Source organism: Pocillopora damicornis, chromosome 8 (assembly GCF_964200805.1).
Source record: "Pocillopora damicornis chromosome 8, jaPocDami1.2, whole genome shotgun sequence".
Taxonomy (NCBI): Eukaryota; Metazoa; Cnidaria; class Anthozoa; order Scleractinia; family Pocilloporidae; genus Pocillopora; species Pocillopora damicornis.
Genome location: NC_142677.1, coordinates 7411372 through 7439014, shown reverse-complemented (window position 1 = coordinate 7439014; position 27643 = coordinate 7411372). Strand labels below are relative to the sequence as shown.

Here is a 27643-nt window from a genome sequence, read left to right as displayed (position 1 = left end):
TTGTGAGACGTCAACTTGTCACAAAAGGTTTCAAATCGATTCAAAGATGAATTTTATTTTCGATCGCTGTTCTCAAATCGTACACATTTTAAAGTACTGCGAGTACAAAGGTGTTCGCTCATCAACGAAAAGTGGTGAAAAATTTATCCCCTGTGCCAAAGCTTTGAATCTACCAGGAGATAAATCCCTGATCCAAAGATATGGATAAGCTCTAAGCATATCAAAAAATAAAATTCCAAAACTACATTTCGTTTTCTTCATCCTACTCAGTCACCTGGCGACGACGCCTAGCAGGAATCGCGGCCGGTACTTGAAGAGCTGAAGGCTGTGAACCAAGAACAATGGTACAGTCGTTAAATACGGCACTAGAGAAGGCAAGTGTAGCCAACCAGTCAAACAGGTTATTTACAATGTGTACCCCTACAATATCGCGGGATATTTTTACTCCATTTGAGCGTTATTGGTACTCTACTTTTTGAAGTTGGATAATAAGAAACATTACTAAACTGGAACAAAATCATATCTAAACCTTGAAACGATGTTGTCGATGATGACAAAACTTGTTTATCTCAGCTTTCAGGAAACAGATGAACAACCTCTTTTATTTTCTTCGTGACTTTTTCAGTCTTCGATGATATATAGATTTAGCCAAGCCTAAATGCGGACATCCGCGTTAGTTTATTTTACAGCCCTTAATTCACTTTTTTAAGAACTTCTCAATGGCTTTTGTAGGGTTTCTTCACGACTTTAATTTTGTAGAAAGGGAGGCAAGGAGTCCAGGATTTTTTAAGTAGTAGGAGGGTGGGCTTTCCTTTCTTCCTTTAACAAACAGGGAAGTTATCATCTTCTTATAGGTTCACTGGACAATAAGAGTTAATGTGACAATGATCATGATCATTGTCACATGTCCATGTCCATTTCCATTGTCACATGTCCTGCCTTTTATCATCCCCTGGCAGAGGATGATAAAAAGCAGGACATGGTCTGCATAACCCTATCATTTTCATTTTTAATCAATCAATTTAAGGCACACATGTTCTCCGGTTGTTATTTTAAACTTCATGTGTCGAAATACAAAAAGCTACTCTAAATCTATGTGTTCTTAATATTAAAGAGTGGAGGAAGGTCAAAATAAAAACACGATTGAAAGAGAAGAGTGCCCAATAATTTCAGACCTTGTTAAGCGGATCCTTGCTTCACCAGATTCCTACCTTGTAAACGGCGCCTCCTATATCTGATGGTCCCTATGACCAATTGCTTTTATCAAAGTTCTCTGTGTAGACTAGATATCAATATTTGTAAGAACACAGCATTTGAAAGCTTGAGCCTGAGCATTTAATGTAATCCAGATAACAGTACATGTTACATGCAACGTTGTAACTCAAGTAAAATTATAATTCACTCAATTGAGCACAATGAAAGACACATTATAGACTTGCCACCTAAAAAAATGCGATTCCATGATCATCATCGGCGGCATTTTATTTTCCTTTTTAACAATATAAAAAAATAGAAAGGAAGCCACCGGCTTATGGGTGAGGCCACCTCGTTTACAACAATATGTTAAAAAAGATTAAGAGCTGCGAATGTGGGGCTTGGCTAATTCAGTGATTACTTATTAAGTACATACTCTTGCAATTGGTCTTACAGCTAAGAAGATTTGAAGAACGGGTGACTGAAACAGGAGGAGAGTTTCAAATTTTTGGACCTTTATAAAGAATTGTAAATTGATTGAGATTTGAAGAAAGGTTATCGCTTCTTCTGACGCGCTACGAATTTTCTCAGAGATTCCCTATTTAACTGAGATATAAATACATAAATACTAAAACAATAAAAATTGCGCACTTTTGGGCTCTGAGAGCTAACCCTTCCTTTTTTGCTCATTGAAAAAATTTTGTAGATTCAAAATTAAAGGATGATTTTCTCGGCTTTCAGAAGAGCTGTGACTCTAATACTTGAACGCATTCGACAACCAATCGCGCTCTATTACGCCTTTTGAAGTGTCTCGAACACATTATTTTATCTCACCGTGAGGCAAAACTGAAACCAAAGCAAGTTGTAATCAGTCAAACCACGAAGAAACCTCAAAACCTAAATTCCGTTCCCTTATTTAGCATTTTAGAAATTGGCGCCATTGGTGCTTTGCTGATGGCGCGTGCTCGTGTATAATTAGAGCATTAAATTGCTTATCGACGTCATAATCAGCAATTCTGGCTTCTGAAAAGAGATGATAGAAAAAGTTCAGGAAAATCAATCGCCCGATGTTGTTCATATCGAGAAGATGTAGCGGTTTTTCAAACACAGGTCGTGCTGTAATGAAGAAAGCAACTGTCATTGGTATTTTATGTCTCGTGTTGCTACAATTTTTGCAAACAGCAAGTTCCGAAGGTAGGATAATAAACACAGTCCAAAACATTATCACATTTAGGTCCTGTCGTAATTGATTCGTAAATTTTTTCAACATACGAATCTGGTCGACTTAAATTTAATCAGAATTCACTGGCTAGGAGATGGGGAAGGTAGGAGAATTCCTTTTATGTCGTAGTTGTAAAGCACTCGTTTTTTTCCCATTTCAGAAAGAAATAGTCCCAGCTTGATAACTTCTTACATTACCAAAAATATCTCAGTATATGTGACTTTGTGGTAACAATTTGTGGTAACAATTACGCTGTCTCCATCGTGTGTGAAAAGCTTAAGAAGAAAATGCAGAGCATGAATACTAACGACACTTTCTCATTTTTACATTTAGACATAAACGTGGCTTACAAAAGACCAGTACAAACCAATTTGAGAAGTCATCAATCCTACGGATACGCTCATGAAGCGGTGGACGACAGTAAATTCGGCATGAAAGAAACCTGCTTTGAAAGTTTAAAAAAGTTCAAAAACCCTTGGTTGCAAATCGATTTAGGGAAGAATCTATGGGTGGAAAACGTTCGCATCAAGAGTAAAAATGATCTATCAAACATTGACATTAGAATAGGTAAGAGACCATTCAGATATGCATAGATGTCTTCGAACTGTTTTAGAGTGAAAATTCAAAGAGTGTTCATACCACACGTAACTGTTGTGGTTTCAAAGGTTCCCTAATATTAGCCACCCAAGGTTTGTGATAAACTATTGATAAATCAATGAAAAAACGAATCAAAATACAGAAAGAAAAAAGATTCATAAATGGAATGGATGAGCCATGGCTACAGCTTAAATTATACGTTTTTATAGGGAATAGAGATGCTGATCTTACGTCCAACCCATTGTGTCTCAAAAGTCGTCGCATCCCGAAATTTACGCACACCTCGTTCAGTTGTGCTGAGCCAATGCTGGGAAGATATGTCTTTATTGCAGCAAAAGACTACTTCCAACTATGTGACGTACAGGTCTTCTTGAATGGTAAGTGCCACCAGAATTTTGTAATTGCAGCTGAATGTGTAGATTCTCTCCTATCAATTCACATCTACACTAGTATAGTATTGTTATTCATCTTTAGCTGATGCAATGGACAAAAACATAAAGTACCTTGTTAATAACAATGGGGAAGATAAAGAGATGCTGGAGCAAGGACAATATAAGTTTAGAGATCATTCACCACACGAGATCTCCGCTGAGATCAGCTTGTCGAATCCTCGTCGGAATGTAAGAGTGAATAGGAAAGACCTCGTCATCGATCTTCCACCAAGAACAGAAAGCCTCACTTTTAACGCTGCAGTACTGATCCCTGTGAAGCGGAGTAGAGACAGCCGTAAGGATAAATGTGAGTCAAATGGAGGCAAAAGTGAACAAAAGTACGTCAGTGGAGCTGTTGACAAGGCTCAAGACAGCGAAGTGGTCACGGTCAAAACTCATTACAAAAGTAAGCGAACCATTGCATTTCCCTTATTCCCTAGACGACTGGTCAATGTGTAGTATTGGGCAAGACGCTTTACTCCCACACTGCCCCTATCCACCCAGGGGTATAAATAGATACCGGCGAATTGTCAGGGAGACTGAAATGCCGAGGGATAACCCCGTGATGGACCAACATTCCTATCCAAAGGGGATTAATAATACTTAGAGTAGTTTTCATACCATATGGAAACCGGGATAAGCTCCAGCTGGGTGGGCCACTAAGCTTGAGTAAAGACTTTTCCTCTACCTTCTATCGTTTGCTGATCCTAATGATGAAGCAAGAAAATTTTTGTTCAATAGTGGAGAGAACGTGACAGTTAATTGATAGGGGCAAGCAGGAAGGAGGGAACAGGGAGGTTGATATCATTCTGACATGTGACGTTGTTTTATTTAGTTTAATTGATCAAAAGGGTATCCAAAAGACTATTGCATAGCCCTTTTTTAGATACACAATACATATAATGACATCTCTACGACTTATTGCACCGTTATCCCTTACCAGCTTTGTTCTGTTTGCTGGCGCTTTTCAAGAGGGGGGGGGGGGGGGGGTTTCATCAATATCACTAATCAACCATCGTTCCGTTTTCAATCAACTCTAGATCTGATAGCATGGTTAACTTTGTTTCATATCTATAACGTTTCAACAGCTTTGTTAGAAAAGAAGAAAAAACATACTTTCCGATGTAGCAGAGATGATGTGCGCATTAAAGGTAAATGTACTTAGAGATAAGTAAATCAATGTGTTAAATAGCAACCGCTTTTCTTTTCTATTTTGATTCAACATATCTAAGCAAACATCTGGATCCACGGACATCGATCATTTGATTCCGGATTGTGGATCCATGTTTAACACAGTGGAACTACCCTCTGTGGGTGACTAATTTGTTTCTGACTATAGAACTTTGAGACCGCTAAATATTTTTCTTTTTTTTTGCTAAGTATGCCTTAATCCAAATTTTAATCCAAATACATTGTTAGCTGGTCGAATGTTGACTTTGTTCTTGTTTTCATAGTTGTTTTTCCATATCGTAGACTTCAAGAATGGTAGGCAAGCGAGTGAGTCAGATATTCATGTCATTTTTTCTTCACAGGTGACATTTGTCAGTTGAAAAACAAATGTGGCGACTTACATGGATCAAAGTGTGACACGAAATTCATAAGTCCGCTGTTTCCTCCTGGCTCCTACTACTGCAAGTGTAATCCTGGTTTTGTCTCATCGAGTTCTACAAAACTTCCCATTGAGAACTATGTATTACCTGGAGAGAAATGCATTAAAGGTGAAAAAGGAAACTAATAGATAATAGCATTAACCAACATCACCATCATCACAATAATGATGATAATTATAGAAATCACAATAATAACAATCATGAAAAAGCAGTTTCAAACGAGTTTCGGAAAACTCAAACCAAAGTAATCACAAAAGCCAATCGGAGCAAAAGGGGGCATCACCATAAGCTAATAAGTCAATTAGAGCTCAAAATAAAAACAGGCAACAACAACAACAACAACAACAGCATTTATTTAAACACGATAAAAAATTCAGCAAAAGCTGATGTGGTCGTGTACGGACAATAAAACTAAATTCCTAACTAAATCCAATAAAACTAAATTCCTAACTAATTATAAGAAGACTAATGTAAGATTTCTACATATTTTCAACAATAAAAATTCTACATAGTACATCATTATAACATACGTGGCTTAAAAATACACTTGAGTGACTTTTTAAAAGCGTCAACGTCTTGAATTGATCTCATTTGAATTGATCTCATTTGCAAACTGCATAAAACGCGGGGAAACCCGAGTGTTCAAACTAGGACTGGTTCTAGTTTTGTATCTGATTGATTAAGAGTGTGTCCACGAAAGCACCGGGTAGTCGTGCTACATGCCATCTCACCGATTTCAATGAAACTTTGTCAGTTTAAAGGGTCTACCCAAAACTCAAAAATACAAAGTGGTTTCTGTTTTGGTTTTTTCCGGGGGGAGATAGACCACCCCCCGGTTTTTCTTGGTTTTCACCAAGGAAATCGCTTCAAAATAGGTAAAATGTATGAAGCTCTCACTGCGATGGTATTTAACCAATTACTCTGAGGGTTTGCACAAATATTATTACATCCTTAGTAAATGTCTGACACAAGTATCAGTCAATTGATTTAAGGCTTTTCAATCAACAGAGGCAAATAAACGACTGTGCTTTTAGACTTTCGATGCATCCAAATATTTGACAACTTTGAGGTCAAATATCTCCCCTTGTCAGAACGCTACAACACTAATCTTTATTCCCCTTTATAATCCATCATTTCATCTTTGAACACCATCAGAAAAATCTTTGGGCACTACTGCATTTTTGTCTTGGGTGCCTTTAAAAATCTGCGACTGTCATAAGTTTCTTTCAACTACACCTGTCACGCAATTCTGGCCCTAGCCGGTCACTTGACCAAATAAACCTACTTTTTTTTGCTCTTCATACAAGATGATTGATCAAGAAAGCTAAAAAATTCGAAAAAATTTCGAGATTTTTCGTAGGAATGAAAAATTTCATGTTTAGAGAGATGCATGTAGGCGAAAAATCGATAGGAAAATTGTGGCGTTTCTTTCTTATGTCGTTTATTACTTTGGAGGTTGGCTAAAATCAGCAAATAGGGCTGTTGTACAGAACAAAACATTCGTTAGTCTGTAATTTTATTGTTTATTATCATTATAGAATTGCTTGACAGGTGTCATAGATTTTAAAAAAATCTTAAGAACGTGGCGCGAGTTTTCTGGACCAATCAAAGAACAAAGTCAAACAAAACCAAAGTAAACATGGTTTGTTTTCGACACTTAATGGAAAACTAAATTAGTTGCACTAGGATGTAATTGACTTCGCCTAATTCTGTCATCAGGACGGCCACCACAGATATGGCATAGCAAACAGAATCTTGCCTTACTGAAAAAAGTGATTGCTCCCTCGACCGACAATCTTGAAGGATGTGAAAAGGAGAAATGTAAACACAAAGAGGCTTTTCCTCGGTTTGTGGTGGATGGCGATCCTAGGACGTGTTTCAGGTCCCACACAGAAGACAAACCTTGGCTGATTGTGTATCTTGGTGACTTGCAACCTGTGTCTTTGGTTCGAATTCAGTCTGCAGAGAAGCAAACTTCAAAAAGAAACACCGGCCTGAAAGACGTGGGCGTTTTCGTAGGTATGACAACACCTGGGTTCAGGATAATATTTAAATGCAAACACGCTGGGAGTACAGCACATCCCGGCACAAGACGCAAAAGAAGAAAATTGTCAGTAGGTGGGACTGGCTAGTCAAGAAAATATGTCTCTGAAGCGGCCAACAGATATGTCAGCATCGGATAATCTTTAACAGGAACATGCCTAGCTGACAGCCGTTACGAAAAAAAAAATATGAACGATGGTGGTATAATTAAACTCTAAACTAAAATTGTCGAATGGCAATCACTTTGAAGTCTACCGTTCTTCACTCTCTAATTTAGCATTTCATTTTGTACAAACTGTTGAAACTCTTTTTCGTAATTTCTCTGCCATCTTTTTTCCCGGCTTTTCTTTATGGAATACTGTTGTTTTTTTAAGGTGACGGGGATCATTTCATGAAATGCGCCTTTGAGGAATTGCTAATTGACGGCAAAGAGACGAGCTATGCCATCTTTTTCTTCGTTTTTCGTAACCGAATATTGTTGTTTTTCAAGGTAACGGGAATCATTTCATGAAATGCGCTGTCGTGAAATTGCTAGTTGACGGCATAGAGACGAGCTATGGGTGTAACTCAGAACTCTATGTCTTTGGAAATTCTGTCAAGATAACCACTAAAGCCCCAGTACTGCGATTATGTGAAGTTGAAGTGTACGCTAACTCATATGGTAAGAACCACAGTTGACATATTCTTTTTTAAGCTTTAAATAACGACGGCCATGGCAATCAATTGAAGCAGATCATCTCTGATTTTGACAACACTTCAGTGTTGCTAAGGGTAGCACGAATTGCTTTCAAGAACTGACTTTGGAAGCCTGGTTTATCAACCAATGAACGCATTCCTCCTAACAGATGTTAACAAATACATACATAATGCACTTAATCATTAACGATGTTGAAGTGACCAACTTACCAATCACAACCGAGTTATGATTCCTAGGTCATACTAACTGCAAAGACTTAAACAGACTAGTAACTCTTCAACTGACTCGAATCATGAATCTTACACGTAGGATGTCGAAAAGTTTTTTCATTGTACCATATTTATTTGATTAAACGTCACGGCATTTATTAAATTTTTCGTGATATGAGTTCTGCTTTAATTGGAGGGCGGCGTTTATTTAAAATCCAATTCATTTCTTGCAAACAATAGTATGGTAACTGCCCATTATCATTTAAAAGACAAAAACATGTTTTAGTACTTGTCATTTTCTATATCGTTTTCAGTTTCACAATTTGCTTGTTAATATTAATGCAATACATAAAGTGAATAAAGTTCACTCAATTTCAATGTCACTGTCCTCTCCATGATCCGAGTTCAAAAGATGTAACGTCGGATATGCTTCCTCAACATCAGAACTGGTACATTTAAGGGCTGTCCTTCCTTGAGGCAGTGAACCCTTATCGCCTTTCGACCCGTCCACGGGAAGATTCAACGTGCAGTTTAAGAGAGAGTTTTTGTTTACCTCTGTGGGTAGGTTGCCAAAGGATCAAGAATCCACAGCAATTTTTTCTTTCTCGAGGTTGCTTTCAAATTTCCAGCAGCTGTTTCTTTGTGAATTCCCGGGGTACTCAGCCATTCATCATACTTTTCGGTGCAAGCGGCCTTGAACAGCTTGTTCCAGCAAACATCTAGTGCCTGGATGTACCTGGATATACTTTCTTCGATGTAACACTCGAAGGAGTCCCAGGTTAATAGCGATCAACCATCTACCTGTATATCATTGCCATAGTAGTCTGCTGTGTGCTTTTTGAGTCTATTATTCGAATAAACGGCGCGTGATGACGCGGCGTTCATTCGAGGACGACGTTTGATGATATTTCTGCTCTAAAATGCGGCGGTTATTCGAAGGTGGTGGTTATTCGAGGGCGGCGTTTAATCGAATAAATAGTTCGTTTTGGGGTGACCTATACCCATTAAACCACGCAATTAAATGTTAGTCCTCTTTTCAAGACATTTGCTGAATGAAGAGACCTCTCTGAGGTCTGTGATTTGCTGCCGTGGTTTTTGTATCCTACTCATTTACTCTCGATGTACAGGAAACATCATCGGAAAGAAGCAGAAGGCATTTGGCCCTGCAGCGAGTCGTTTTGCTATCGACGGAAATGCAAGCACATGTTTTAAAGCCAAAAACAGTAGGCAGCGGAACTGGAGGGTGAACCTTGGAAAAAATGTTCGAGTGGCGCGTGTTTTCTTATTATTACACGCCAAATTTCGATGGAAAAGTACGTCAATTGACATCGGTAAGTTTTCCTCTTTTATTATTCCTTCCTTTTACTTTTACTTTTTTTTTTTGTATCTTTTCCGTTGTTTTCCCGTTCGTTCTTTTTTTTTTTAATTGATAGCTTCTAAAAGAGTATATATTGTGTCCTATTGTGGAGCTACAAGGGGCATGACCCAGTCATCCAAGATTGCCTTTGAGTTTATCGTACTAGGTATTGGATGACTACTGAACGAAAAAAATAAATAGAGGATGTCAAGAATAGTAAAGTAAAATTTAAGGGTCAATTTCATGCTTTTGAACCATCCTCGAAGAATTTATTCCCCAAGAGTTACGAAAACGAGGCAAATTTGCTTAAAAATTGTTCGACCTGCTTTTGCGCACATAACTTTGAAAATTGACAGATTTCTTCAATTTCTTATTTTTTTTTGTTAGATACCAAAGTATGCCTTAATATCCATGTATATGGGGCGAGAAAAGGAAATTACTTTGAATGCGGTCACCCAGTTACTGGAGATGACATGGTCATCATGTGGCCACCGGACTATATAGATTATATACAGCTCTGTGAAGTGGAGGTTTTCCAAACGAAGATAAGTAAGAATACGCTTTCATCATTGATTTTTATCAAGTTTCTCGGACAAAGTTTTAGACAGAGCTTTATTGTTCGATGATTGTATTGCTCACACTTAAAAGTTCATTTCCTTTAGTTAACCTGGCAGGAAAGCGTCCTACAAAGTCCTCGACAAATGAAAAGGAATCATACAGAGGCTGTGATCAGAAACTTGGTGAGTGCAGCAATATTAAAAAGAAAAAGACCAGGACAAATTTACGTTAAGTTAAAATAATCTTATGATAAATGTATTTCACACTAATCTGGCATGAAAGATATTTCAGTTAGTCTTTTCAGCTTTTATCTGTTGAAAAAATTATTATTTAAAGACATTTTTGTGTAACTTTACGAGTAACCATGTTGGTGTTCCATTTTAGACAAACCCTTCTCCACTGGGGTCGAATCGCGTTCGAAACAAGTAAAATGGTGGTCAGTTGATTTAATTGCATTATGCAAAATCCATCTGGTGCGCATTGTGACAGCCTCGGGCTACAAACCGGAAGACCTCAAGGGTTTAAAAATTCAAGCTGGTAAGTGACCATGGCTTTCTACTGCAAATCCATCATCTTAATAGCTTATCCATGATTGCTTCCCTTTTCGGAATTGGCAATACATGGTAGATATTAGGTTTAGCTTATGAATAAGTCATTTTCCCGAGAAACTCGTCAGTTTGAAGCAGATATTAGGTTACTTTTATCATTAACAGATGATGGTGAAAATGCTTTTGGGAAAGGACGTCATGTGGCTAGTCTGGATTCTCCAAATGAAGAGCCTGTTCAGACCATAATTCTTCAAAAAAATATCACAGCAAGGTTTGTTACCCTTGCTCTTCACAAGGAACGTCTAGAACTTCAGTTCCGTGAAGTGGAAATCTACAATGGTCCTTTGTTAGGTAACGATATAGCATCCTTGGTTGCGATAAATTTATGCTTCTTTAAAACTCATTTGCTCAATTGTCCTCGAAATTTATCTCTACAGAGAACTCACGGCTCCACACCTAAAATATAGATACCATTTTGACAACATGCCTAAGGCTATAATTCCAATTGGAACCCAAGATTTTCACTTGAACAAGTGTTCAACTTCAGGGCCAACCCTGTAATTCAGTTAGTTTTCTACATGTTGCAGAGATCCAGCAACAAGCAGAAATTTAGTTCTACTTTACCACAGATGCATTCAAAAGGAACTCTTATAATATATTAGACTATTGATCTTTAAGCAATTTACCACACACTTTTAAAGGGGCAATTCCTTTGATCAGGGCCCAGTCGTTCGAAGGTTGATTAGTGCTTACTCAGAGTTAAATTTTAATCCGGATTTCTTTATAATTTTGTTCCACCACCTCTCTGGGATAATTTCCTCTATTCTTCGAAAGACATTCAATCATCAAATTGTAGACAAAAAGAATTGTACTGACTTTGAACAACCTGACCCAGAGGAATTTCATTTTAATATTCCACTGAAATTTTTTTTCCAAGCTATTGATGATTGTAAAAGACCTAACATTTGTCCAAACAACTTAAAATGTGTAAATGGGAAGAAATCCTATAAATGTGTGTGCCCTGATGGATTCAGAAAGGTTGGATCAAACAAATGTGAAGGTAATTTTCTTACTCTGTTATTATTATGATGATGATTATTACTGATTATTAATATTATTACTAATACAAGTATTAATATCATTATCATTATTTTGATTTCCCAAAAACAGGTATATAGAATTGTATAGAGGATGTCTTATGCATGATATTCAATTTATTTGCTTTATTCGCACGGTAAAGGATCCCGAAATCTGATTGGTTCTTTGCGTGGTTCAGATTTTCCGTACTCTACCAAAAGGCACAATGAGTAACGCCTTTGTGAGTCGCCGAGAACATTCCTAGGTTCTTTGCTATTTCCGTAAAGATGTCAGTTTCAAGCCGATAAATAACTTAAAAATTATTTCCCCAATGATGGGTTGACATGCCGTCTAAAAAACAGTTTGTAATGTCACAATCTTTCACATAGAATACCTCAAAAAGTTAGAAACTTGAGGTATTTGATTACCATTAGATATATCAATGTAACTTTTATTTATTTAATTCCTAAATTCTCCAAAACAATTTTTTCATTGTAAAGGTTGAGCAAAGTTTTGACTTGCACAACAAGTACACTTTCAGTAAGTCTTTGCGAGTCCGTTGAATTTGGACAATTGTACCTTAAATAAGACAACAGAAACAGAAAAAATTAAATGGATCAAGCTGCATTGAATCCCCCGAGTTTTTTCTGTGCAAGAAAGAACAGTTTTTAAACACGTTCTTGCAGCGAACAAACAAACAAACAAACTCTCACAACTTCAAAACACTCAGTTAAATTTACTTACTGTGAATTTTGCTCAAAATCAGTTCGAACCCCAATTGGGCTTGATTTTGCAAAGTTTGTGGAGTCGGCTTTGTTTACATAATGTTAAATGAAAGGTCACGGCGTATGTGAAGTTAGAATTGAAAGCTTATCTGATATCGCGGAATGGTTCAAAAGAAGTCTACCTGCTCACGTTCATTGTTGAGTCAAATTTTGCCATACTTCATTATTGCACGATTTCAACATGTCCTTGGTTTTCCGAATCGACAGAGATAAAGCACTGCATTCCCCCCTGTGCTGCAAATGACTCCATCTGTGTTAAGTCCTTCAAGTCTTACATATGTAAGTGTCCATACGGATTTAATCCATCGTTTGGTCATAAAGGAGTTCTTCTTCATTGTCAAGGTATGACAAAGTTGCATGTTTTAGTTTTTTGATGCCATCTAAAGAAGAAAATATAAACACTCTGACGTCTACTTTCATTTAAAGTCAAAGAGAAATACCCCTCCGGCTGCTGTTAAAAAAAACATATCATAGCGCCCTTGTGTTCTCTATCTCCTCCCTCCCGAACTATTCTTAACCATATCTTTTGTGTTATATTAAATATGCAATCCAGTGACTTCGGTGTATTGTATAATCTACCTCAAACCAATTTCAGATATTAACGAGTGCGAAAAACCGACGTTAAACAAATGTGGAAAAACATCCACTTGTGTCAATGAACCGGGTCATTACAACTGTACCTGTAGGAATGGATATGTCTTGGACAAAAGTGGCCATAAACTTGAATGCAAAGGTTAGTTTTCTGTACCTCTTGCAAAATAAATGATATATATATATATATTTCTTTCTAAAATGCATGTTCTATAATGTTTGTCTCGAAAGAACTGGGATGGGCGTTGTTAAAAAAGGATGATCTTTCGTGCGTGATACGAGCAAAGAACAAAACTTTCTTGGCGAATTCACATATCAAATCATTGTTATCGTTTCACAAATATTTCTTATGAGTAAGAAATTAATTGGTCTCGTCATAACCTGAATTCTTGTTATGGTCCAGCTACACCGGCGGACCTCCATTGCTTGAATGGCATTTTATCTTGGAGGATCACTTACAATCCCTCTGTTCATACATATTTTTCTCTGATACAAATATTGCGTCTGTCATCCTTGTAAGTTTATAGCTTTTTATTATTTTTCTCTAGATATCGATGAATGCGCAGTGAATAAACCTTGCCACGTGAACGCCTCGTGTTTTAACAGCCCTGGTTCTTTTAATTGCACGTGTTCCCATGGATTCGGTGGAGATGGCTACAAGTCCTGCTTACGTAAGAAAGGCTGTCACTATCTCTTTATGAGGTTCAAATGAATGCAGTTATTTAGCCCCTTAAGTGACCATCGTGGCCGTTCGACATCTCTACAACAGGTTCCGCTATAGGATGATTTTTGTAAATCTAAAACCGTTTTACCCCCCTCCCCCCTGAACAATGAAATTAAATGGTAATACTTATTCTGAAAAAGTTTTATTTCAAGCCAATGGAATTCGAATGAAGCACGATTTCTCTATTATACCAGAACTACCTCGCTGTTCCAATGGCACGTGCAAAGAGAATTTAATTTGTAACAACTTCAAGGATACTGACCTGTGTGATTGCAAAGGAGGCTATTATTTCAACGGCAAGATCTGTGTTGGTAGGACATTGTCTTCATCATCATTATTGAACAAAGAGAGTAGTAATTAAACGATACAAGCCTCTACCATTTACCTTGCATGGTCATAATACTTTATAACACGCCGCGGTGAAGCTTAGTAAGGAAAATTCTCGGGATAGACAAGGTTTTCCTTCGGAAGGTTGAGTTGGAAGTTATTTTTTGTGAAAATGTCGATTTTTTTGTGTGTACTATTTGCTCAATCGTCACACGTAACTGTCGGTTAAATAGCTCCAGCAGTTTACTTCTTCTCTCCGTTTAAATCTTACTTACATCACAGTGAACAACCAAAACAAAAGTAAAAACGACAATAGGTTCTGTTTACAGCAGAACTTGACCTTAAATAGCCTTGCGCTTGGTTCAGACTGAACAACTTCTCATAGAGCAATTCGGTTTCGAATGTAGACAGATTCAAATCAAAATTTGAGCGCCTAGCCGGTGATTCAGCCACTAAGCTAGTTCCTGGCTAAGCTAAGTAGGAAGAACGGTTGAGCTCTTCCAAATTGCAGAAGCTGTTCTTAATTGTTCAGACGTCGCATGTACTTAACTCCAATTGTCAAGGCTGGCTTATGAATAGTTCCTGTCTCGTCCGTGAGTCAACTGATAACTTAACCTCTTATCTCCTCATCTTCTAGACACAAATGAATGTCAATTGGTCAAAAATATCTGCGGTTCACACTCCGTTTGTTCAAACACTCGGGGATCTTACCACTGCAACTGTGAAGTTGGCTTCAGGAGTAAAGAGGACGGTGGAAAAAACTGTTACGGTGACTTTTGGTTGATGTGACTTTCTAATATAAATGGGCAAGCTGCTATGAGGGTTAAAAACATTTCAAGAATATCTTTTATTGTAAAAATAAGCTTAGTCGGCCCGGGGGACGTCCGTATGGCAATTCACTGTGCATGAGGTCTTGAATACGGCTCGAAGCCGAAGGTCAGGGCGGTACCCAAGACAAAGGGCACAGTTTTTTCCCATACAGACCGACCTATACCGGTAAATAACTTAGTTATTTTTCTGCTGGTTTCCTTTTCCCGCTTTGCTGCGAATGGCCAATCAAAGCGCTCAACCCGGCTCGATAAATAATTGACTCATTACACTTATGCTATCTACTGACATTTGTTATCGTAGAAATAAACGAATGCGAGAAAAAATACATATGTGGTCCTGCAGCAGTGTGTGAGGACACCTATGGATCATACAAATGCAACTGCCCGGATGGATTTTTTTTCAATAAAACAAACAAGAAATGTGAAGGTGAGAAACATTGCCCTTTTTTAATCTTAAGAATAAATGATTTTTCTTCGACATCCATATCGATTTCAAATAAAACGCGTGTTTATGAGTTTAAGTAGAGTTTCAAAATTTTGACCCTCATATCTCTCTCTACTTTCTCAGATAATGATGAGTGCACAATTAGTCATTCGTGTCATTCCAATATGATTTGTACAAACACATTTGGATCCTACTCCTGCAGCTGTGACCAAGGATATCGCTCAGAAAAATTATATTGTGCAGGTAATGATTAGGTGAAGAGCACGATATAAAAACAGTCAACAACTATGCATAAGAACAACTTGGGCCTGTGGCCAAATTCTCCCCTAAAGGTATTGTAGCCAACATCAACTTATTGTACACTCCGGCGTTTATGAGATCTACGCTTTTAGACGTTCGAAACAATAACTGAAAATGCTCCGAAAACTGATCTGAACATTGCGAATGGAAAATAAATCCAATAAATGTAGTCAACTGGTGTTTCTTCGGTTAGTTTGATGTTTCTGTGTTCCTGGAGTCGGTAGAAGCAATCTACGCGGCTTGAACTTTCTTTGGTCCGCACTTGAAACCCCAAACAATTTATTTTATTATCCATATTGGACTCGCATTTGATTACGTAGACTTTGGCCTTAGCGATTTCCACGGGGACCGTGAATCTTCAGCCTTCATGCTAAAACTTTTCCAATGCTTCTCCTCTGTTAAATGCAACTTTTTCATTGTCTACGCGCCCACTGAGCAAAAAGGCAAGATGACTCGAAAAAAAAAAAATCGAAAAAACTCTCCTACATCGGTGAGACTGGCAGAAACCTCACAACTAGACTGACTTAACACAAACGAGCGACGAGGAAAGGCGATGTCAACAATCGCATTGCTGAACATCACCGACTTACGAACCACACTATTGACTGGGACTCTGCGAAATGCCTAACCTGCAGCACCAACTAATTTCAACGACTGACCCTGGAAGCTGGTTTACTAACTTGGAACAGACTCCCCTCAACAGGTGTCAACTTTCATTTAACCAGCGAATAAGAATCAGGCAAAGATATAATCCGAGCCAGTGCAGTGCAATTTTGGCAATTGTATAGAGGTATCCTTGATAAATTCTTCGACGAGATTCCCAGATATTATTTGGGTATCACACATTAACCAATTTCCTTTCTTGCAGCGTCAAATAGTATATAGAAGGCACCAGTTCGAATCCTGTCGATCCCTGAATTTTTTTTGCGGCTTCCTCTGTGCAATTGCAAAAAGTCGGAGTCCGCCCCCGAGGATCTTTCTTTGCTTTTAATATTCAGTATTTATCCTTTCATTTGTGACTTCATGGTACAGGAGGATAAAAGCCATCTGCTTGTCAGCGTCATATAGGGTTCTTTTTTCTAAGGGACCTATGGTATTCTTCTCTTCCGCAAAGTTCAGCAAGTTCAGGGGAAACTTAACTGCCTGTCACTCTATTAAAGCGACAGATCGACCCATTTGCCCTAAGTAGGGAATATTCTCTTAAAGGCCCTAATTTAGTTATTTATATCAAAGACAACTCAATCTAAAATAGAAGGACATGGAAAGTTATGTATATGTCCTTTTTGTTTAATATAGATATCGATGAATGTAAGGAGAACACATACGATTGTCCTAAGTTTTCAAGGTGTAAGAACCGAAATGGTAGCTATGAATGTCTCTGTAAAGACGGTTATCGAAAAGAATCTGATGGAACTTGTTCAGGTAATGTTTCACATTTAATTTCACCTCTGGAAAAGAGTCTTTTTACTGTCGTAGAGCTGAGATAACTAAGCTCAAGCTTATAAATGTATCTTTGGTGCCCACTGTAAACAAACAATGCTACCATTAAAACCTGTTATTACTTTCCTCAGAAATTTGCTTTCCAGAGTGTGAAGAAAATTCATATTGTCAGAGAGGAAATTGTCTGTGCAGGAGGGGCTTTCATCTGGGCCCAGACCTAACGTGTCAATTAGGTTAGTGATTGGACTGAGATAGTATGGGATGGGCTAGGATAGAATGGAATATTCCGACAGATAGGATAGAATGAGGAAGAATGGGATGAGTTGAGATAGAAGAGAGCAATATAGGATGAGACACCATTGACTGAGATAGATTGGGATGGATAGAATGGAAGGGACGGGGTAGGATAAGTGAGATGGTATTGTAACCTGATGGTTATGGAAGTAAAATTGTAAGCTTTCACACCAAGTCTAGCCACTATGACAAGATGGACATTTGTTAGCCACACATACAAAGCTTAAGGATGATTGCCATCTGGCTATAAATGCACTCCTTGGTTGTATGAAGATGTTGCCCATTCAATAACCCTAACGTATCCAAATATTAATAACATCTTGCAGCCATCATCTGTCATAAAGAAACTAGCCTTGTAAGCTTGGGGCGGCAGATACTTAGCTATTTAAAGACAACTTCATGTGCTAGTTGGTGATTAATTGACTGTGTTGTAAGTTTTGCCGTATTGTATAGATAAGGCATATTCTAACTTTTTTTCTCGTATTATTGCAGATTTACTAAGGTCATCAGGCGTTTCATTCCATTCCCGTGTTTTGTTCCTCATAGCTACGCTGCTGTGGTCCCTGGTCCTGCTGTGGCTCGTTGTCTTATTTTAAAAGAAACCTATAATTTTTGGCTCTGTTTTGTACTTTTTATCTCAAATGGAAACTTCAGTGCGCTCTGAGAATGATAACATTAAGATTATCACCCCAGGAAACAACACTTAACTTACACGAATTCATAACTAAACCCTGTGGCAATCAATGAGAACCTTGCTAATCCAAAAGCTTGTCAATCTCAGCTTTCAGAAAAATAAACAAGCTCCTTTGCTTCCTCCTTGACTTCTTACTTTTCAATATTTAAAAGTATTACAAGGTTTCCTGGTGCAATCAAATGGGATTGCGCATGCAATCACACATGCGCATTACTCTCTCCCTTTCCATTCTACCCACGAAATGGCTAGATTTTTTTCCGCAATAGAATATGAAAATGGAAAACCTCTGAAAAAAGGAATTCCCCCTTCAAAACATGTATAGTTAATTGCTAAAAGGTGACGCTTGTAACCTGTAACGGGTTCTTTAATTGGAGAATCCAGACTAGCTACATGACATCCTTTCCTGAAAGCATCTTCACCAGCGTCTGTTAATGATAAAGATTACCTAATTTATCATATAAGCTACGGTGGTATGCAAGGATTTCCAGCCCTGAGAAAAACCGTAAAAACACAATTGAAAAAATTTCGTATTTTTTCACGGGTGTTTGAAATCGCTAATCAGCTGCTGACATATCACTCGCCTTTCGCGCCACGTTGATGAATGAACCGCGAAGCCTTCACCATTCTAAATCCAAGATCGTTTGTCGGAAGTTTTGCAGATTATGGTTGCTAAAACACCGAAAAATCCGTATCGCTCAGAGACGGTGACGTTCAAACTTTCCTAAAGAGGAAAGAAAACCAAAAGATGGAAAGAAAAACCGAAAGTTACGTATTTAGTGGCTTTGATAACGGCGTTTCTCGTAGCTGAGAACGAAAATCGACAACTGGAAGATTTGCCACAGGCCGATTTTGGTCGTGTACCTGAAAGATTTCTTCGGCCCGTAAGGACCAAACCAATAACTTGTATATTAAAAATTACGCTCATTGTTTGTTCTCGTAGTGTTTCAACGCAGTTTTTCATCTTGAGCCTTAGCCCCAACGCACTTTAGGACTTTTATTAGGAGATTGTTGATCTTTTCATTTTCATTCATTAATAAAGTTGAATTTTCTGGTCAGTAAAGGGCTATCTTGTTTATATTACGAAAAAAATAATAAATGGTTGCTTGCAGATATGAAATTTCTCTTCTTGTGTTCAACTCACGGTGACATCTAACTCGTTCGCTGCACTCACTCGTGAGCTACCGAGTTAAACACTCGAGGAGAAATTCCATACCTACACGCGTCCATGGAATATTCTCTATATCTGCTTCAAACTGACGAATTTCTCGGTACAATACTGATTCATAAGTGAAACCCAGTCTTTTCCATGTAGAATCAATTCCGAAAAGGGACGCAATAGTTGGTAAGCTGTTCAGATGATTAACCTGCAGGGGGAAATCCGTGTTTACTAACCAATGAGAATCTTTAACCCTTTGAAGTGTTGCAGTTTGTAGCTTGACGCTGTCACAATACTCACCAAATGGAATTTGCATAATGCTATCAAATCAACCGACCACCACTTTATTTCCTTTGAGCTCGGTTTCACTCCAGTGGAGAAATGCTTGTTTAAAAATCGAAAGGCAACAATGGCCACTACAAACTTAGAAAAAAGCTGTTTAAACAATAATTTTGCAACAGTCAAAGGAAATTAGCCTGAAAGACTAACAAAAAAGTCTTTCATGTCATATTATTGTTAAATAAACCTGTCATAAGATTCATTCAACTCTCTAGGTAAATTTTTGACCGTATTTTTTCTAACTGTTGCTTCACCCACCAAGCCTATGTATGATTCCTTTTCATTGCTCGAGGACTTTGTAGGACAAGTTTCCGCCAAGTTTACTAAAGAAAGAAGTTAAGAAGTGTGGGCAATAAATTCATTGAACACTAAAGCTCTGTCTAGAGTTTTGTCTGAGAATCTTGATCACTACATCTCCTCGGTATGAACTGCATCAGGCGTTACTTCCTGAACTCTTACTGAAATCTGTTTTCCGAAGACCAGAAATCCTGATTAAGTTGTCAACAGGTAGTTTACGGCGTTAATCATAACCATCACAATTTCCTCAAAGGGGATTGGTGCATCAGCTGCTTTACATTTCACTAACAATTTGCATAATTGTAATCGGACAGTTGGCTGTAATCGAACACCTGCAATCGGACAGTTGAAGCAGCCAATCATACTATGTCCGCTTAGCTTAATTCACCAATCACAGAGTTGATCACAATAACCATAGCAACAACCACTTACCCTGAGAAAAAAAAACCAGGAAATTTCCAAATTTTTTTACTTTAGACATCGTCACTACTGGAGATGTTTGTCCTAAATTTATTTGTTTCCCTTTTTTTTCGGAAATTGTAGTGGTTATGATTAATTGGTAAAAGGACTTCGTGTTGTCCAATCTTGTCTGTAATCTTACTCGTGATTGACAAATCAGACTCCAGCTTCGCGGTCGCCTGATTTTGTCAATCGCTCATATGATTACAAACGAATTGGACTCCACTCGGTCCTATTACCGTTATTAATTATTTAAGTGCGCGCGCGATCCGCCAGGCAACGGCACTCATTCCTAACATGCTTGTTTATTTGCTTAGGTTTGTACACAGTTTGACTGTTTATAATTGTGTAACTTAATTCGTTTTCAGTAATGCCTTACGGTGAGATAGTAGCCCATATATGTTCGGGACACTTTGATACCGTTGTGTAGCAGCGCAGAGCTCCTCTGTGGGCCGACAAATATTGAAACAGTAGAATTCTCACATGAGATAGAAAACAAGGGTTACATCTTGGACCCCAAAAATTCGATGAAATCCATTGTAAATGTTGAAATAACGGAGTTTACTGAAGCTTCACGGGCAAATGTGAAAAATATCTTAGCCAAAAACATTATCAACCGACATACCAGCAGGTCAGAAAGGTTTTATTTTACATCAACTATAAATAAAAAGTAGCCTCCATCTGGGGCATTTGTCCGTAGTCATTATCTTAAGATGTGGACAGTTTTCCGAGAGCGAAGCTTAAGGAAAACTGTGGGCTTCGAGGAACGTCTATAATGTCCAAGGACAAATATATGAACATATTTTAAACTCTAGAACAAAAATTCAGTCTTTCAAATCGGCACTATTAATCCGTACGGTTTCAACGAGTGCTTTTCATTCAACTAATTTAGTCTTATTTTTTTTTGTGGGACTGTTTTCCCGTCATAACTTGTCCATTCCTTTCTTCCATAGTAGCCCTGCAGTAATTCTCTTTCGGGCGCACCGTACATTACCAAAAGGTGGTCTCCTTCCCGCGCTCCTGAACTTCTTTTTTCGATGGATGGTCCCATCATCTATTATTCGGTAGGTTAACTGCTCTGGGACCGGGTCGACAGAAAGGATAGTTGGCTCGGCTAATGATTCTTCTTGTAATACAGTTGGTAGAGGCACGGGGTCACCTGAAGCAAAAAAAGAGCAATGTCTTAATAAACAACACCGATAAATACTCGTGTTCCTTGTCGAAGAACGGCTGCTTGGAATATTATTTGGGTTAAGCCCTTCCCCGATCGCAAAATAATGAAAAATAGAAAGACAATAGCTAATTTGGTTTTTTCAAAAAGGAAAAACAGTCTGCCATCAACTTAAGTCCGTAAGAATATTTGGTGTGAGGCTTGAAGTAATCAAGGTTTACCTGAGAAACTCTCGTTCATCGTTGATTGTAGTGATTATCGTTCATCGGGCTGGCTGATGTTGCAAGGAGGCGGATACTCTGGAGAAAGATCTGCAAAGCAAAAATTAAAACCGCATTTTTATCGTAAAATCGTTTAGGGAAAAAAACGTTCAGGATAAGACTTGGGCTAGAAAGGTTAAGTTCTTGGTTAAGAATAAAATTATTTCAGGGACAAACAGTGGACTTAAAATTTCCGTACCTTAAGCGAAGTCGGTTCTTGTGCTCTCGGCAGCGGGGACCTAGTCACTTAGGTTCGATGCCGCAAGAGAACATGCAACGCACAACCAATCTATTCTTCCTCTGATTATTGCCAAACAGTAGCTGGCTTGGTCGATACCAGTTTCGCAGATACAATGCTGTCAAAAGCCGCAATCGTCGCACTGAAGGGCTCGCTGGCGTGGTCGAATTTCATTTCCGCACTCGATACAGGGATGAAGGCTCATATGAAGGCGATATGACATAGGATTTCGGGCGACATGACTATGAATTTCGGGCAACATGACTCAGGTTTCGGGCGACGTGACTTCGGGCGAGATGACTTTCGGGCGACTTGACGGGTTACCTGTGGGTTATGTGTACGTTTATATACAGAAAATGGAGCTACGCTATTGGTGAGAATATGGTGACGAGAAAACAAGTATAAATTAGTTGAATGAAAATCGCTCGTTAAAACCGTGGGGATTAAGAGTGCCGATTTGAAAGCTTGAATTTTTGTTCTAGAGTTTAAAGTATGCTTGGACATTATACATGTTCCTCACAGTTTTCCTTAAGCTTCGCTCTCAGAAAACTGTCCGCGTCTCAGGTAAGATGATGACTGAGGACAAATGCCCCAAATGGAGGCTATTTTTTATTTATAGTTGATGTTTTGTGGCAAATTAAAAATATCATAATATTTTTCCATCAAAAGAACTTGTTTTCTAGGGTCCAGTGATGGTGATATTAAAGAGCTGATCTGAAATGATGCTCCTGAAAGCAGTGAAAAGTCAACAAAATTTGCTTTTAGCGCGTGATGCGAAAATTAATGGGAGGCTTCTGATTAAAAAAAAACCCCTTTCTGGCCTGCTATCATAACGGTTAATGGTAGAGATTTTTCACATTTTCCCGCGAAGCTTCAGTATATCCCATTATTTTAACATTTACAATGGATTTTCACTGAACTTTTGGGGTCCAAGATATATTCAATATTTGTCGGCCCTCAGAAGAGCTTTGCGCTTGTACACAACGCTATCAAAGCGTCCCGAACATATATGGGCTACTATCTCGCCGTAAGGCATTACTGAAAACGAATCAAATTACATAATTATAAACAGTCAAACTGTGTACAAACCTACGAAAGATAAATTTTATTATCTTTGACCCTTATTTAGCATGTTAGGAATGAGTGCCGTTGCCTGGCGGATGGCGCGCGCGCTTAAATAATTAGAGTGGTTTAGCAAGAGGACGGGAACGTCATTTCAGAACGGCGCGCGCAGCAAAAATGCCGAGGAGAAACTGGGTCGAGAACGCCTTCGCCTTGTGTTGAAAAGTGACTTAGCAGTCGTTTCAACGAACCGTCCACGTTATATTCGTTCTTGAATATCCTAACTTTGGCTCTTTAGGATCATTATCAGCTTTGAATTTTCGGTTTCATAGACCACTTGAAGGACAACAAAATTATCCTCTTTGAGAGTGTAACGACAAGCACAAACCGAGGATAGTTTACTACAAGTGAGTTGTTAATATGAATCTACTTGGGCGATTAAACTTTGAAATTATTTCATTCCAGTGAAGTCTCGAGTCTGCAGATTCATCTATCAAATTTTGAAGCCCACTAAATATTTTTTTCTATGATTTGTATCGCTGTCATTTCGTTTCGTGCTTCTAGATTTCAGCACTACTCGTTTTTCTTCATAATTTTGTAAAGTATAATTTGGAATTGAAATCGTTGCCGTTTTTTCCCTTGTTTACTGAATATTCTTCTCAGTCATGACAGTACGCCTATTTTAAGCACTACCTTCTTAGAGTTGCTATGTATTTTGAACGGAGTTATTAGGAGTTATGGCGAAAACATGTAGAGATCAAGCAACCCAACGATGGAGTTGTTTACAATGAGTATCCCGTTTAACCATGAACGAATGAAATGTACTCGAATTAGTCACCAACGAAACGGTTAGACTGAGAAATCAGACTTCGTTCCTGTTTTATTTTGTTTTTGTTTTATTTAATTTTTTTAACGAATAAATTCGTTCAAGACTGAAACAAATTAATAGATTTAGAAAGCCGTGCCGAAATCAAGTTGATTGTTATTTTCTTTCGTAGATGACTTTCTTGTCTAAGTTTTCACCGGCGCTGATCAAAACTAAAGACAAAAAAGTGCAAACTCGAGCTATTCTCAAATTTTTTTTTATCTCTGACTTCAATTCGCAGAACAATTTTTAATCACGGTTAAAACGACAATGATAACAAATAACACTGAATAATATAGCAGGTAGCCTTCGTGTTGTTTCATTTTGATAAACTTCAACATGAAGCAAGTTTAATTTATTGATGAATTAATTCACGAAAAAATTGACAGTACCCGTTCTTAGAGTTTTCATACATGGTTTAAGAAATGTATCAAAGAAAAGCCCTTATGTTGCTTAAAGCCACGCTCAATTACAAAAGGTAACTGAGCCCTAAAAAACTTAGATCGCTTGCTGACGATCGTGTTTCCTTTCGGGAATCCAGAATAAATGTAGCGGTAAATTTTCACAAATTCACCGAATAAGACAAAGAAAGGAATCTGGTTGTCCTGGAAATGAGTTCTGAAATCATTCCAAACAGCCTTATCTCGGTTATAAGTGCATAATTAAGCAAATCCTAGGCGTTTTGATCACGACGGGAAAACCAGCGAAATGACGTCCTGAACTTGATGGGGAGAACGGCAACGCTAACACCGGAAGTCGAAATAAAGTCGTGTCCAGATTATCCGCGCGGTTTCCCGTTCTGAAATGACGTTCCCGTCCTCTTGCTAAACCACTCTATTGATAACGGTAATAAGACCGAGTGGAGTCCAATTCGGATAGGTAATCACAAGATTTCGTGCGCAATTTGGAATAAATAAGCACGAGAAAATTTTTTTAAAGACTAACAAAATTGCACGAGCCCGTAGGCTCGTGCAATTTGCGGTCTTTGAAAAAATTAACAAGTGCTTGTTTATTCCAAATTGCACGAGAAAAATCATATGATTACGTGTTGATAATATACATGGGAAAATACGAAATGGCTTATCATAATTAAGCATAAGCAAAGCGCGCGCATCAAGTGCAAAAATAATTTATTTAACCGTGCGTTCGGTCAAAACAACCGCGTACGATCAAAACAAAAATATGCAATGATATCTTACATCTTTAAGGCGCAAAACAGTTCAGAGTCCGGCAAAATAGTTCAAGGAATTTTTCACTCTGTGTCCGAATCACTTTCGATGAAATGAAATCGTCGTTTCTGAGGTTTAACCGCGTTTGGTTTTAATTTCGGCGTTGGATCGCTCGAGCAAAGTGTGAAGCTGGGTCTGCCCGTAATTTTCGATTTCCTTGGCAATTCCCTTCTCTAAACACCACTTTTTCCAAACCGACAACCAAAAAGCAGTGCTTTCTACAGTTTTCTCGTTTTTCTGAGCGGTTTTTCAGCTTCGGTGGTGAAAGAAAACCTACTTAAAACGCCGGCCATTGTTTCGCTCGCCAATTTTCAAATTTTCAAATTTTGTTGCGACATCCAAGGCTCGCATTTAATTGGCTATCTGTGAGTTTCTTTGATTATTGACCAATTAGAATGTCTGATTTGTTGCTTTCTTTGCTCTAAATTAACCCTCTCCTGCACTGAATTAACTCTCCTCTGCACTGAATTACCTGAAAACTGCATTTATCTTAACCAATCAGAACTGAGTAATTTTTCCATGTATATTATTAGGTCTGTAATCACATGAGTGATTAACAAAATCGGACGACCACGAAGGGGAGTCCGATTTGTCAATCACGAGTATGATTACAGACAGAATTGGACGACACGAAGTCCTATTACCAATTAATCATAACCATTACAATTTCCGAAAAAGAAAGAAACTAATAGATTTAGGACAAACATCTCCAGAAGGGACAAAGTCTAAAGTAAAAAATTTGGAAATTTCCCAGTTTTTTTTTCAGGGTAAGTTGTTGTTGCCATGGTTATTGTGATCAATTCTGTGATTAGTGGATTAAGCTGAGTGGACTTAGTATGATTGGCTGCTTCAACAGTCCGATTACAGCCAACTGTCCGATTACAACTGTACAGAGTTAGTGAAATATCAAGCAGCTAATGCACCAATCCCATCAGAGGAAATTGTAATGGTTATGATTAACGCGGTCTTTCTTTAGCAAACTTGGCGGGAACTTGTCCTACAAAGTCCTCGAGCCATGAGAAGGAATCATACATAGGCTGCGATCAAAAGCTTGGTGGGTGAAGCAACAGTTAGAAAAAATACGGTCAAAAATGTTATGACAGGTGTATTTAACAATAATATGTCATGAAAGACTTTTCGGTTAATCTTTCAGGCCAGTTTCCTTTGGCTGTTCCAAAATTATTGTTTAAAAAGCTTTTTTCTAAGATTGTATTGTCGCCTTTCGATTTTCAGGCAAGCACTTGGTGGTCAGTTAATTTGATAGCATTATACAAAATCCTTCTGGTGCGTATTGTGACAGCCTCGGGCTACAAACCGCAACACTTCAAAGGGTTAGAAATTCTCATTGGTAAGTTAACACGGATTTCCTCTGCAATTTAATCATCTTAAAGCTAACCAATTATTGCTTCCCTTTTCGGAATTGATTCTGCATGGAATATTGGGTTTCAGACATGAATAAGCATTGTACCGAGAAATTCGTCAGTTTGAAGCAGATTTAGAGAATTACATGCACGCGCGTAGATATGGAATTTCTCCTCGAATGTTTAACTCGATAGCTCACGAGTGAGTGCAGCGAACGAGTGAGATGTCGCCGTGAGTTGAACACAAGAAGAGAAATTTTATATCCACAAGCAACCATGTGTTATTTTGTTTATCATATAAACAAAATAGCCCTTCACTGACTAGAAAAGTCAACTTTATTAATGGATGAAAATAAAAGGATCGACAATCCCTGAATAAGTGCGTTGGCGCCAAGGCTCAAGATGAAAAAATGCGTCGAAAAACTACAGGAACAAACAATGAGCGTAATTTTTAATATAAAAAATTCTCAGTTGTTGGCTTGGTTCTTACCGATCGAAGAAATCTTCCAGGTACACGGCCAAAATCGGCCTGTGGCAAACCTTTCAGTTGTCGATTTTCGTTCTCAGCTGCGAGAAATGTCATTACCAAAGTCACTGAATACGTAACTTTCGGTTTTTCTTTCCGTATTTTGGTTTTCTTCCCCTTCAGGAAAGTTTGAACGTCACTGTCTCTAAGTGATATGGAATTTTTCGGTGTTTTAGCAACCATAATTTGAAAAACTTCCGACAAATGACCTTGGATTGGGTAAAGGTTTTGCAGTTCATTCATCAACGTGGCGCGAAAGTGACGAGTCAGCAGCTGATTAGCGTTTTCAAACACGCGTGAAAAAATACCACACTTTCTCTATCGTGTTTTTACGGTTTTTCTTAGGGATGGAAATCCTTGCATAACACCAAAGTTTATATAATAAATTAGGTTATCTTTATCATTAATAGACGCTGGTGAAGATGCTTTCACAAAATGACGTCATATAGCTAGCCCAGATTCTCCAACTAAAGAACCTGTTACAGGTTACAAATTTCACCTTTTAGCAATTTACCACACGTTTTGAAGGGGTAATTCCTTCTTTCAGTGGTTTTTCCATTTTCATATTCTATTGCGGGAACAAATCTAGCCATTACGTAGATAGAAGGGAAAGGGAGAGAGTAATGCGCATGCGTGACTGCATGCATTTATTTGCACTATGAAACCTCGCAATACTTTTTAATGTTGAAAAGTAAAACAGCCAAGTA

At 38.2% G+C, this 27643-nt stretch overlaps 1 protein-coding gene across 1 annotated transcript; it reads left to right on the top strand.

Annotated features, from left to right (window-relative positions):
• The first annotated feature begins 2194 nt into the window (after window positions 1-2194).
• LOC113676494 (uncharacterized) lies at window positions 2195-18093 on the top strand. Its single transcript, XM_089214699.1, has 24 exons — window positions 2195-2388; window positions 2750-2983; window positions 3223-3390; window positions 3488-3850; window positions 4533-4595; window positions 4977-5162; window positions 6774-7073; window positions 7588-7758; window positions 9131-9334; window positions 9748-9909; window positions 10023-10100; window positions 10303-10455; window positions 10632-10817; window positions 11404-11526; window positions 12536-12670; window positions 12924-13061; window positions 13468-13590; window positions 13838-13954; window positions 14608-14739; window positions 15102-15227; window positions 15369-15488; window positions 16842-16967; window positions 17117-17218; window positions 17772-18093. The coding sequence occupies exons 1-24, from the start codon at window positions 2262-2264 to the stop codon at window positions 17873-17875; spliced, it is 3741 nt and encodes a 1246-aa protein (XP_089070825.1). The 5' UTR covers window positions 2195-2261; the 3' UTR covers window positions 17876-18093.
• Window positions 18094-27643: the final 9550 nt, after the last annotated feature.